Below are 12,893 nucleotides of genomic sequence, written 5' to 3'. Positions count from 1 at the left end.
TGTCCCTCAAATGCACCTAATAAATTCATGCAGTTTCACAAGAAACTGCTTGCTGAGGATTAATGATGAGGCTGTCAGATATGTAGATTAATCCCAGAATCAAGGCTGGATTCCAATCAAGGATCCAGGAGGTAAAATATGTGATTTGTAATCCATGGAATTACTCAGATTTCATTGCTGAATGTAAATACTACTGAGGGATTAATGGACTAATGTTGTAAATGAGGATATCCTGAGAAGGCAAGAATCAGTCCTGTGTTGGTGAACACTGGGTTTCCTAATTTAATAGGAGGTTGAGAGGTGAACAAACAGGCATTTTAAGAAGTTGACAGATATTGTGGACATGGCTCTATCCAAGTTCTGTTCTCAATGAAAATGTTGCCTATTTAAATTAAATATTTTCATATTTTGTGACCATTCTGAATCACTAAACGTAGACTGATAATTTCAGATGTGAGACATAGTACATATAGAAGTTGTAAAAATATAATAGCAATTCTAAGATACCACATCAAACAATTTTTTTTTAAATTCATGGGATGTGGGCATCACTGGCTAGGCCAGCATTTATTGCCCATCCCTAACTGCTCTTGAGAAGGTGGTGGTGAGCTGCCTTCTTGAACCGCTGCAGTCCATGAGGTGTAGGTACACCCAGTGCTATGAGGGAGTGAGTTCTCGGATTTTGACCCAGCGACAGTGAAGGAACAGTGATATATTTCCAAGTCAGGATGGTAAGTGGCTTGGAGAGGAACTTCCAGGTGGTGGTGTTCCCATGTGTCTGCTGCCCTTGTCCTTCTATGTGGTATGGTCATGGGTTTGGAAGGTGCTATCTAAGGAGCCTTGGTGAGTTCCCACATTGCATCTTGTAAATGGTACATATTGCTGCCAATGTGCACAGTGATGGAGGGAGTGAATATTTGTGGATGGAATGCCAGTCAAACAGGCTTTGTCCTAGATGGTGTCAAGCTTCTTGAGTGTTGTTGGAGCTGCACTCATCCAGGCAAGTGGAGTATTAGAATTAGTCTTTATCTTTTTCTAAGCCAATTAAGAAAAAAATGCACTTTTCAAAATTATGGTGAAATGTACGAAGTGGTGGAACTGCTGAAAGAGTCACTTTCACACAAAATATCAATAGCTTTTATATCCTGAAAAACAATTACCTTTGGAGGCAGCTTCAAGATGTCCAAGCAGATCCTTCCTGCTGTGTCAATGTTAGGATGATAGATTGGGGTCAGAAACCGAATTTTTGGAGGTTCAAATGGATATCTGAATCAGGACATTTAAAAAGCATTACTTCAAAATGTTATTAAAGACATCTAAATAACCTTCCTGACCCGTATTTATTTTTAAATAAGACAGGATAATATTTGTTTGGTTGTTTTAAATTAAAACCTGAATTACATCTATTTATAGATCATTCTAGAACTATTTAAATATTTACATTAAAAGCTGACATAAATACTAGAAAGTAATGCCTATTTTCACATCCTCTATAGTTGCACACCCACACAAATTCATTGTTGATAATAAACCGGAGCAGGAACATCAGATATCTGACCATGATGGGTACCACAGTCCTACACTATTCTATGTTCACCCCATGTTAACACAAGTATATGTTCTAGCAAGGATCACCAGAAAAAAAAACTGAAGGTTGGCACACTGGTAGATCTCCCCACCCTCCCTAAAATCAGGAAGCAAAATACCCCAATCTGAATACCCTACCACTCTTAGCTTGGAACAGCTAACTCTGTGATGACCAGAAATTTAACTTTGAAGCTATTGGTCCAAATGGCCAAATCTGCAGTTGTTAGGGACCACAATTTTCTTTTAAAAAAGTGGAACAGTATTAGGAGTGTGGTAGCCACTCTAATATTTCTGCGCATGATAAATCCTTAAATAAAATCTGGTACAGTTGCAAGATGGTTTAGTGAATATCTAAACATTTTTTTTTGAGTGTGATACCATTATTGTAGAACTGTACTTTTATTTTAAAGGGGAAGAGATATTGGTTAGCCAGTAGAATGCTTTCCTAGTTCAGCAGGTATGAATTGGGTGCCAGAAAAATCCAGAATTCTTATTCCTACTGAAATGAATGTAGCTGCTTCAGGGCTCAGACAGTCCTTTGCAAAATGCATTACCAGATTAGCTGAAAGGAGGCACACTATTATAAATCTTTGGAAGGACACTAAATTTATATACCTCTGGCTCTATTTTGAAGAGGAAGTACTTCAGCTCGACATTTTTCCCCCTTTAAGTATGTCAATTACACAACACAGCATTTAAGAAAAACTCAAATTACTACATTCCTATTAATATATTACATTAGTGTGAAATAATAAAGCATATGACATGAACAGAAGGTTAACAATGTATACATAATGTTGCGATAACCACTTTTGTATTCAGCACAAATGTAAAGTTACATTTCAACTGCCATTAATTAGATTATCAAACCAGGGAACGTGCTAAAAGAGTTATATTACGCAGGTGTGCACGGTTGCAAGAAAATCAAAATATACATGAGAAATTAAAAGTTAATTGTACCTTTCAGGAACAACAATTTCAAGATTAAATATTCCACCTTCATAGGGTGAACTGGCACTTCCCAAAATCTCTAAAGAAAACAAATTAGGATAATATAAATTACAAATAGGTCCTTATGAGAATTGGGGTCAACAAAAACATGGCTGTCAGCTGTGACATTCCAGGTCTAAAACAGAACACTGTTAAATCAGAAAACTGGGCTTCAATAACAATTAAACTTAAAAAAAAACAAATACTTTAAGCAATAAAAGCCTGCAAGGTTTCACATGAAGAATAACAAAGGGTTATTAATACACTCATTAGCTGCACCTTCGGCACTCACTTCCTCCAATCCCCATGTAGCTTTGTTCATTGTCCAGTGCAACACGGGCACTGCAGGTGTGCTCTAAGTTGCTATTATTTATTGGTACAGTGAAAAGATTAATACACCTTATGCCAACAAGTAAAGTGATTAAATATAACACACCAAAAATGCAGAATGCTGATGTTAACATATCTAGATTTTACATGGCTGAATTCCAAAATTTAGACTCACTTTTAACCATTAGATTTCTACCAGTCTAAACCCAAAAGGATTACACATCATGAATAACATAGAAACCAGAATTACATCTGTGCAGTTAATTATTGTCACACCGAGATTTCAGAGCTTAATGAAGACTTACCACACTGGCAATTAAACACAAGATAAAAAGACAAATACCAAGTTGTACAATCTTGCAACAGTGCACGTAAGCAAGGATCAGAGAAGAAAGTTAACACATTGTAATTCAAGTAAAAATAAACTGAAATCATGTTACAATACTAAAAAATCATGTCATTTAATTCACTAAATTGGGAACCCAATAAAACAACTCAGTACCACAACTTTTATTCTGATTTCACCACTTATGCTTTTCTTAAAATAAAGAATTTAAAAACAAAAGCTTGCAAATATCTACAAATAAATAATGTCAAGTACACTAAAGTCAAAAAGTTCATCCTTACAACTTTCCTTCCTTTCACAGGATGTGAGCATCACTGGCAAGGCCAGCATTTGTGACCCATCCCTAATGGTCTGCATGCCATGAAGGTACTGGTGAGCTGCCTTCTTGAACTGCTGCAGTTCATCTAGTACATGTGCACCCACCAGGCTATACTGGAATGCATGTATTCCAAGTGTAGTTAATTAGCATCCTTGTACCTGTTTGCATTAAGGATTTGAGACACTGATGTGATAAGACACAGACGTTGATGCAAACAATTCCAGCTTATGACAATTTATATTCTCATTAATATTAAAAGGGAGTTACTTGTACTATAATCAATAGTTAATTTCATTGCAGTATTAATCACTACAAATGTAGTTAAATGAAAGTCCTGTTAGTTTATGTACCTGTGTTCAATTCATATCTTTGATCATTTGGCAAACACAAGTTAACACTTCACTCTGTTGAATTGCAATCCTGTTATAGGCTGCTTTGCTTTGTCAGTAGTCAATATCTTTTGGACTGACTTATGTAGGCTGCTCTAATACAACTACCTTAGGCATCATGACTGATACATTACAGAGATTTGAAATTTAAATGTAATTTTTCAATGTGCACAAACTGGGGGGGGTGGGTTGAAGAAAGAGGGGAACAAAGCAAAAGATTCCAAATAAAGTAGGTTGCACATTAAAGTTTTCCAATTCAATCTTTATTTCTTACATGCGCATATTACGCAAGATTTATTATTCATATTTCCTGTACTAAGTAAATGAAAGAAATTAACCAAAAGATGGAAATACTGTGTATTAGCAGCTATTAGGATAAAAGCAAAGATAATATTTCAGGTATAACCATTTTTAATGTGAGCTCGAAGAAGCAGGACTGAGTTGCAGGTATAATTCTTACAGCCATTATACAGTGCTGCTGGACAGCCACATTCATGTCAAGAAAAAGTGGTTTGGAATGCAAATGTGCATAAAATGGCAAGTGCAGCTCAGATGTTAAGTTCCAGTCTCAGTTGAGAACACATGAAATCATAGCATACGGACCTTCTGGGCAATTTATAGATATTGTTTTTTAACATGAAAAATAAATTGCCTATCTGCACATTGTACCACCAAAGAAGCTTGTGCAGAAGGCAACTTTTTCACTCAGCGTGGTCAATGCAAAGGCAGCACTATAACTCCAGCTATTCAGTGGGTAGCAGTCAGAAACTGGTATTTGTAATATAAAACATCCTAGGGGAAAAAAGTTTCATCCAGATAGTCTGGGCTAGAATCAGGCCAGCTCTAAAGGTACCATATTAACCAAATACGTCACTAAGTCTTTCTAGTCTATTTTCTATATTCAATTCACATTTTGGCAAGACTATAGAATAAAGCTGGTGGTTACATTGCCGCAAATGTAGGACGGAATCTTGTGCCCTCCCCGTGCGGAGTCTGTTGGCAGGGGGACATTTAATCAGGCAGGAGATTAGTGGTTGGGGACTCCACCACCTTCCTGCCTCCATCCCAATTAAGTCAGTGGTGGGAAGACTCAGACGGCCTTCCCAACCTGCCACCAAGTGAGGCCCTTAAGTGAGCAATTAATGCCCACTTAAGGGCCTCATTCTGCCACCGCTGGTACTAACCCAGCAGCAGATCAGTGGAGGGGTTAGGTGCGGCCTTGTTCAAAGACGCTCGGCATCTCATCCAGGGACCTGGCATCGGGAAAGTGGGGCCCGCTGTGAGCTACATCCTTCCTTTGCTGCTGAGTCCCCTCCCCCATTCCCAGCTGTACCTGGGTCCCTCCTCAATCGGAGGCCTTGGCTGGATGTCATACTGGGGCAGCCAGTCTCCCCAGTAGCGCTGCCGAGCACAGAAGAGCTGCCAGTCTCTGATAGGCCAGCTGCTCTCAGCGGGTGGGACTTCCAATACAGGGTTGTTGATCCTGGCGGAAGGCCCGCTTGCTGACCTGTTAAGTGCCCGAGTGGCACAAGGTGTGGTGGGCCTTCTTAAAAAGAGGCGACGCTCTCCAGCTGAGACCTCCATCACCTCCACAAGCTTCCGCCTATAGTGAGACTGGGTAACAGGATCAAACTGTCAATTGGGAAAACTGTTTTCAAATTCCGAACATAACTGTACAGTCAGAAACATTAACTTTTAAGATTTGTTGACATCTCATACTTTCACTAAGGAAAGGCAAAAATAAACATATTTCTCCAGTTAAAAAGTCAGAAACATACGAGCTCGTAAGTCATCCATTTGATCATTGTTCTGCCAGCAAGAAATTCCAGGTGGGGGCTGGCTCGCCATCAGCTGCATTTCTTTTTTTAACCTCGAAACTCTTTGCATTGTCCTGAAGTTAGCCTGCAGCGCAAATAAATAGATAAGAAAATTACAGCTACAACAACTTTCACAAATATGACACCTTGACATAGTAAAGGGCTTAAGCCGAGTTATAAAAATTTGACGAGTCACGTAAGGATACATTAGGGCAGGTGATTTAAGGAGGAAAGCAAGGTAGAGGGATGGAGAGAATTTCAAAGCTTGGGGCCCAGGCAATTGAAGGCATGGATTCTAAGGGAAGACCAATTAAAATCAGAGATGCTCAAGAGGCGAGAATTAAAGGACTGCAGAAATCTTGGAGAATTATAGAGCTGGAGAATACAGAGGCAGGGAGGGGAAAGACAATGTTGAGACTTGCAAATGCAGATGCAGTCAAATCATTCAGGGTTCAGGCTATTTTTAGAACCAAGATCTATAGCACTACAAAAATTTACTTGGGGATCCAGAACGATTTATCCAGCATTAAAGTGGTAAAGAAATGAAACAACTCATTTAATAATTTGATTATTCCTGCTGTCATTGCATTCCGTACAGGAGAGATTTGAAGGGGCGGTATTGGACAGAAAGCAACAAGGAGGGGGCAGGGTGAGAAAGGGGGCAATGGCGGGAGGGGGTGAAGCTGCGGGGGGAGGGGGTGAAGCTGCGGGGGGAGGGGGTGAAGCTGCGGGGGGAGGGGGTGAAGCTGCGGGGGGAGGGGGTGAAGCTGCGGGGGGAGGGGGTGAAGCTGCGGGGGGAGGGGGTGAAGCTGCGGGGGGAGGGGGTGAAGCTGCGGGGGGAGGGGGTGAAGCTGCGGGGGGAGGGGGTGAAGCTGCGGGAGGGGGGGGGGTGAAGCTGCGGGGGGGGGGGTGAAGCTGCGAGGGGGGGGGGTGAAGCTGCGAGGGGGGGGGGTGAAGCTGCGAGGGGGGGGTGAAGCTGCGGGGGGAGGGGGTGAAGCTGCGGGGGGAGGGGGTGAAGCTGCGGGGGGAGGGGGTGAAGCTGCGGGGGGAGGGGGTGAAGCTGCGGGAGGGGGGGGGTGAAGTTGCGGGGGGGGGTGAAGCTGCGGGGGGGGGGTGAAGCTGCGAGGGGGGGGGTGAAGCTACGAGGGGGGGGGTGAAGCTGCGAGGGGGGGGGTGAAGCTGCGAGGGGGGGGTGAAGCTGCGAGGGGGGGTGAAGCTGCGAGGGGGGGGTGAAGCTGCGAGGGGGGGGTGAAGCTGCGAGGGGGGGGTGAAGCTGCGAGGGGGGGGTGAAACTGCGAGGGGGGGGGTGAAGCTGCGAGGGGGGGGTGAAGCTGCGGGGGGGAGGATGAAGCTGCGGGGGGGGGGGGTGAAGCTGCGGGGGAGGGGGTGAAGCTGGGGGGGGGGTGAAGCTGCGGGGGGAGGGGTGAAGCTGCGGGGGGGGGGGTGAAGCTGGGGGGGGGGGTGAAGCTGCGGGGGGGGGGGGTGAAGCTGCGGGGGGAGGGGGTGAAGCTGCGGGGGGGGGGGTGAAGCTGCGGGGGGGGGGTGAAGCTGCGAGGGGGGGGTGAAGCTGCGGGGGGGGAGGATGAAGCTGCGGGGGGGGGGGTGAAGCTGCGGGGGGGGGGGGTGAAGCTGCGGGGGGAGGGGGGGGGTGAAGCTGCAGGGTGGGGGACGGGGGTTGGTTGTGGTCCCGAGAGCGGTTTCCAGTGAACTCCGGCCAAAAAAGCCCCGAATTCACTCCGTTTGGGTGAGCGATGAGGGGCCGGGAAAACTGAGCAATTCTCGGTATGTCGGACACTATCTCCCGATACCCGCTTCAGGCACTGACCCCTTCAGACAGCTTCTCCCGCTCAACAACCGCCAGGAAAATTCAAACCGCCTCTCGAAGCCGGAGTGAAAACCCGGAGCGGGAGGAGAGAAAACCCGGAGCGGGAGGAGAGAAAACCCGGAGCGGGAGGAGAGAAAACCCGGAGCGGGAGGAGAGAAAACCCGGAGCGGGAGGAGAGAAAACGCGGAGCGGATCCAGCAGCTGAGGGGCTGGAACAGGTCAATGCACTCACCTCAACTCAGGAGCTTTAAACATACACACCTTTAACCAGCTACCAACCCAGGATCAAAGCAGCCGGACTAAAATGTAGCTCAGGGTAGTGTCCTCAGCCAAAACATCTTCAGCTCTTTCATCAATGACATTCCTTCCATCATCAGGTCAGAAGTGGGGATGTTCATTGATGATTGCATAATATTCAGCACCATTTGCAACTCCTCAGATAGTGAAGCAGTCCATGTCAAAATGAAGTAAGACCTGGACAATATCCTAGGTTGGCCTGACAAGTGGCGAGTAACATTTATGCCACACATGTGTCAGACAATGACCATCTCCAACAAGAGAGAATCTAACCATCGCCCCTTGACATTCACTGGCATTACCATTGTTGAACCCCCCACTATCAACATTCTGGGAGTTATCATTGGCTAGAAACTGAACTGAATCAGCCATATAGATACTGTTGCTACAAGGGCAGGTCAGAGGCTGGGAATCCTGCAAAGATTAACTCACCACCTGACTTCCCAAAGCCTGTCCACCATCTACAAGCCACAAGTCAGCAGTGTGATGGAATATTCTCCACTTGCGAGGGTGAGTGGAACTCCAGCAACAAGAAACTCAACACCATCCAGGAAAAAGCAGCCCATTTGATTGGCATCCCAGCCACTACCTTAAATATTCACTCCCTCCACCTGATCTAGAACTATATCATCATTCCTTCACTGTCGCTGGGTCAAAATCCTGGAACATCCTTCCTAACAGCACTGCTCCTATGCCACATGTATATCAGCAGTTCAAGAAGGCAGCACACTGCCACCTTCTCAAGGGCAATTAGGGATGGCAATAAATGCTGACCTAGCCAACGATGCCCACGTTCCATGAATGAATAAAAAAAAACTCAAGTGTGAACAAGGGCTGCATTTCTATAGTGGTCTTCAACTTGGAGGGCAAAAATTGATGGCAGGAAGGAAGAAAGGCATGAATGGCAGGAGACAAAGGTCTCCACTGAAGGATGGTGATTACAAGAACTGGGCTGGCAGGAGGGCAGAAGGGGTGGGTGGCAGGAGGGAAGTGATGGCAGGAGGGAAGCATGATGTGTCAAGTAGGAAGGGGCTGTGGCACCACAGCAAAACGGTATTATATAGGATATATGGCCCAACCATTCCTTGCCATTGTTTATGCTCCACTCGAACCTCATCGCATCTTTCCTCATCTAAATCCACCACTATAACCCTCTATTCCCTTCTCATATGCTTGTCTAGTTTCCCCTTAAATGCATCTAAACTATTCACTTCAACCACTCCAAATGACAGCAAGTTCCATATTCCCAGCCCTGCTTGGGTAAAGAAGTTTCTTCTGAGCTCCCTATTGGATTTCTTGGTGACTATCTTACATTGATGGCCTCTAGTTATGCTCTTCCCCACAAGGGGAAACATTTTCTCTGTATCCACTCCAACAAAACCCTTCAAAATTTTAAAGACCTCTATTAGGTCACTCTTAAGCCTTCTATTTTCAAGAAAAAGGAAACCCAGTCTGTCAATCCTTTCCTAATATGTATGCCCATGCATTTCTCATATCATCTCTGCAAATCTTCTCTGTCTCCGTATCCTTTTTATAAAATGGCGACCAGAACCGCATGCAGTACTCTAAAATGTAACCAATGTTCGATGCAGGTTTAATGTGACTTCCCTACTTTTTAATTCAGTAAGGTGATGACAGGAAGGAGGGGTTAGCTGCAGGGAAGGGAGTGGTAGCAGGGTTTTTATCTGCAGAAGGTGGTGGTGGTGGGGTGAATACCAGTGCCAACAGTGAAAACAAATTGCAAGTGCACCTTTGTTTTAAGAAGGCACAACTAATAAAGTAATTGAAACATAAATTCTGATTTCAATAGAACGTTAAGGAAGCTTAATAAAATCAAATTCATAATGGCCTGAATTTTACCCTTAGTGGGCGGGCACGATCGGCGGGCCAATTAAGGCCCGCCCAGCATGAAACACGTTTTCCCAATGACCTGGAAGGGCCAGGCGAGGGCAGGGGCCTGTCGGCTGCCAGGTCCAATGGCCACCTAGTGGGTGGTTTAAAAACGGGACAGACAGCTGCTTGAAGGCTGCCAGGGAAAAACGTACTTGCAGCCTTCTGAACACTAAAGTTATGGCCTCAAGTGCAGCTGGAGACGCCAGGCAGGAGGGCAGGTCGGGTGGGCACTCGGCCCCCAGTTTTTGGATGAGAGCCTCGCGGTCCTCCTGAAGTGGGTGGCTGCCAGGAGGGACACTTTTGTCCCCAGAGAGGGGAGGAGGAGGCCACCGCACCTGACAAAAAGAGCTTGGGAGGAGGTGGCAGCCCAGGTCAGCAGCCACGACGTTGTGTGGTGCACATGGGTGCAGTGCCACAAAAGGTTTAACGACCTGCTGTGCTCGGGAAGGGTGAGTACCGTGTTGGCATGGATCCGTGTGTTGAGGCGCTAAGGGCTGGCCATCCCCCTGTGGAGCTTAAGGGTGTGAGAGTCTGAGCTCCACCTGCCAATGGTGCTGGAGCTGGCCAAGAGGGTGAGCCCTGGCTGCTTTGACTGAGCGCCTTGCCACTCTAGGTCCATGATTCGGATGTGCCCTGCAAGGTGTTCCTCAGATGGGGTTGGCCTCTGACCTTTCAGGATAAGACGACCCATAACAACATTGAAACGTCGCCGCCAGGCGGTGGCCCCCCAAATCTCCTAATCCTATCCAGATTCGTGCAGGACGCCTTGGAGCTGGAGAGGCACCACGCACCTCGGTCAACCGGTCACAGAGAGGCTGGGGTGCCAGACGAAGGTAAGAGTGCAGTGCACAGAGCTGAGAGTTTCAGACGGTGCAAACATTCGCATGTAGTCTCATCATTGATGGAAGCCTCAAAACTGGATTCCTCACTGATCATTGAAAGACGATGGCACCATGATGCAGATCTCCATTGCTCACCAGGGTGTCTGGCATGCACAGCGACAGTGTGATGACTTAAACTAATGATATGTTGTTGTTCTCCCTTAGATTTGCCAGCACACACTCATTCGCAGGACCCCAAAGAGCCATCCCTGACGCCAGAGGACTGCCAGGCTTCACATGTACCTGCGTCACACCCGCTCTCTGAACCATGGACCAGCGCAGATACCAGCACCTCAGTGGACGTTAGATCCCTAGAATGTCGGAACACAGCGGTGAGGGCACTTCACACTCGCTTAAGGTGCAGGCGAAGGCAAAGAGTGCCTAGGGTGCTGGCGTTAGGTGAACTGCTGGAGACCAGGATTGTGCTGAGTCGAAGGCAGATGATGAGCCTCTGAAGTCGTCCATTAGAGGGCATATGCTGGAAATCCAGTAAGATGTGTGGGGGGATCAGGTGGAGATCCATGAGGGTATGCGTGCCATGGTCTCTGTTGTGGAGGAGTCCATGCGGAGCACAAGCACTGCGTTGACCCTCAGGGCCGAGCGCACTGCCTCCTCCATTGAGAGAGTGGCGACTCTCATGGAGAGGCTGCTCCAGGGACAGAATCAGGGGTTCCTGGGTTTGCGCTCGGACCTGCAAGCTCTCACACAGGCAATGAACTCAGGTGGTCAGTGCCAGTGTGGGTGATGGATTGGGCACCCAGTATCCCAGCTAGGTACCCATCCATCAATGGCGAGCAGGGAGGTCCAGAGCGACCTCTTGTTGGTGCACGAGCTACTTGTTGTCTCTGCGGGCTCCTCTCAGGACTCTCTGGATGACAGCAGCAGCTCCTCCGCCCCTCTGCCAGTGACTGTGGCATCAGATGAGGCTGCAATGACTGGGGAGATTCCAGCCGTGGCACTGGCCACTTCCTCCCAGTCGGGGCCAGCACAGGCTCCACTGGCCAAAGGACGACCATCAAGGTCATCAAAGCCAACAAGGCACCAGAGTCAGCAGGCTGTCTCCAATACTGTTGCCAGCAAGGGGAGGCACCAAGACGTTGCACTCGCAAACGTAAGTTTAAGGCAACATGAGCAACATGAGGAACTGGTCATGGGTGATCTTCTGTTGTGTAATGGTTTGCTTATGTTTATTGGTCTAGGAATGAAGACCAGAGAAGGTTACGTTAATTTGTTTGGATTGTCAAAATGAGATAAATTTTGTTTTTGTCGTAATGGCCTGAGTATGCTGCACCCTTTTTTTTTGGTGCAGGGTATGCCAGTATGTAATGCTGGCCATGAGTGTCTCTAAACTTTATTGCACAGGCATTGAGTGGACTTTGGGTTCAAATGAAAATGTAATTTCAGACATCCGGGATGGAAGTGGCAGCCCGGGCATGAGGTGGAAGCAGATCTTTGGCATCTTAGCTGAAGGAGCGTTGGATCAAGGCGCTCCTGCCACCCTGAAGGATACAGAGGCCTGCTTCCATGCCCTCAGCCTTCTCCTCACCGTGCTCCTCTTCTGAATCACTACTGGACTCATCATCTGTGGCCTGTGGAGCTGCGTCAAGATCCTCTTCCTCCAGTGGGTCCCCCCTTGCCAGTGCCAGATTGTGGAGAGCGCAGCATGTAACCACTGTCAGTGACACCTGCTCTGGGGGGTATTGTAGTGCTCCCCTGAACGGTCCAGGCATCGGAAGCGCATCTTCAGAAGACCTGTGGTCTTTTCTATCACCCCTCTTGTGGAGGCTTGACACCTATTATAATGCTCCTCTGCCTCTGTTCTTGGGTGGTGGAGAGGTGCCATAAGCTACCTTTTCAATGGAAAACCCTCGTCACCCAGCAGTCACCGATCCAGCCGGGCTGGAGCACTGAATAGCCTCGGCACCTGGGAGTGTCTCAGGATATAAGCGTCACGGGAGCTGCCAGGGTACCTTGCACAGACTTACAGAATCTGTGTCCTATGGTCACACACTACCTGCATGTTCATGGAGTGGAATCACTTCCTGTTGACAAAGGCACCCGACCGACCTGCTGGTGCCTCGATGGCCACATGTGTGCAGTCGATTGCACCCTGAATGCCGGGGAACCCAGCAATCGCCACAAAGCCTCTGGCTCGCTCAGCTTGGCTGGCCTTGTCCTTATGGAAGTGAATAAATGTCATTACCCGCCTGAACAGAGCT

At 47.1% G+C, this 12,893-nt stretch overlaps 1 protein-coding gene across 5 annotated transcripts in view; it reads right to left on the bottom strand.

Moving 5' to 3' along the window:
• Nucleotides 1-12,893, bottom strand: part of ube2t (ubiquitin-conjugating enzyme E2T (putative)) — a 51,642-nt gene that overhangs the window by 16,147 nt on the left and 22,602 nt on the right. The window contains exons 1-4 of one of the 5 annotated variants that reach the window (XM_078546676.1): nucleotides 7,604-7,656; nucleotides 5,740-5,863; nucleotides 2,548-2,617; nucleotides 1,161-1,266 (exon numbers count right to left, since the gene is read on the bottom strand). In XM_078546676.1, the coding sequence (XP_078402802.1) occupies nucleotides 1,161-1,266; nucleotides 2,548-2,617; nucleotides 5,740-5,848 (285 nt within the window). In that variant the 5' untranslated portion in view covers nucleotides 5,849-5,863; nucleotides 7,604-7,656. The other 4 variants (XM_078546672.1, XM_078546674.1, XM_078546675.1 and 1 more) reach the window with 4 other exon arrangements.

Source organism: Cetorhinus maximus, chromosome 8, assembly GCF_964194155.1.
Source record: "Cetorhinus maximus chromosome 8, sCetMax3.hap1.1, whole genome shotgun sequence".
Classification (NCBI taxonomy): domain Eukaryota; kingdom Metazoa; phylum Chordata; class Chondrichthyes; order Lamniformes; family Cetorhinidae; genus Cetorhinus; species Cetorhinus maximus.
Note: the sequence above shows the minus strand (reverse complement) of the source record. Positions and strands in the feature narration are given on the sequence as shown.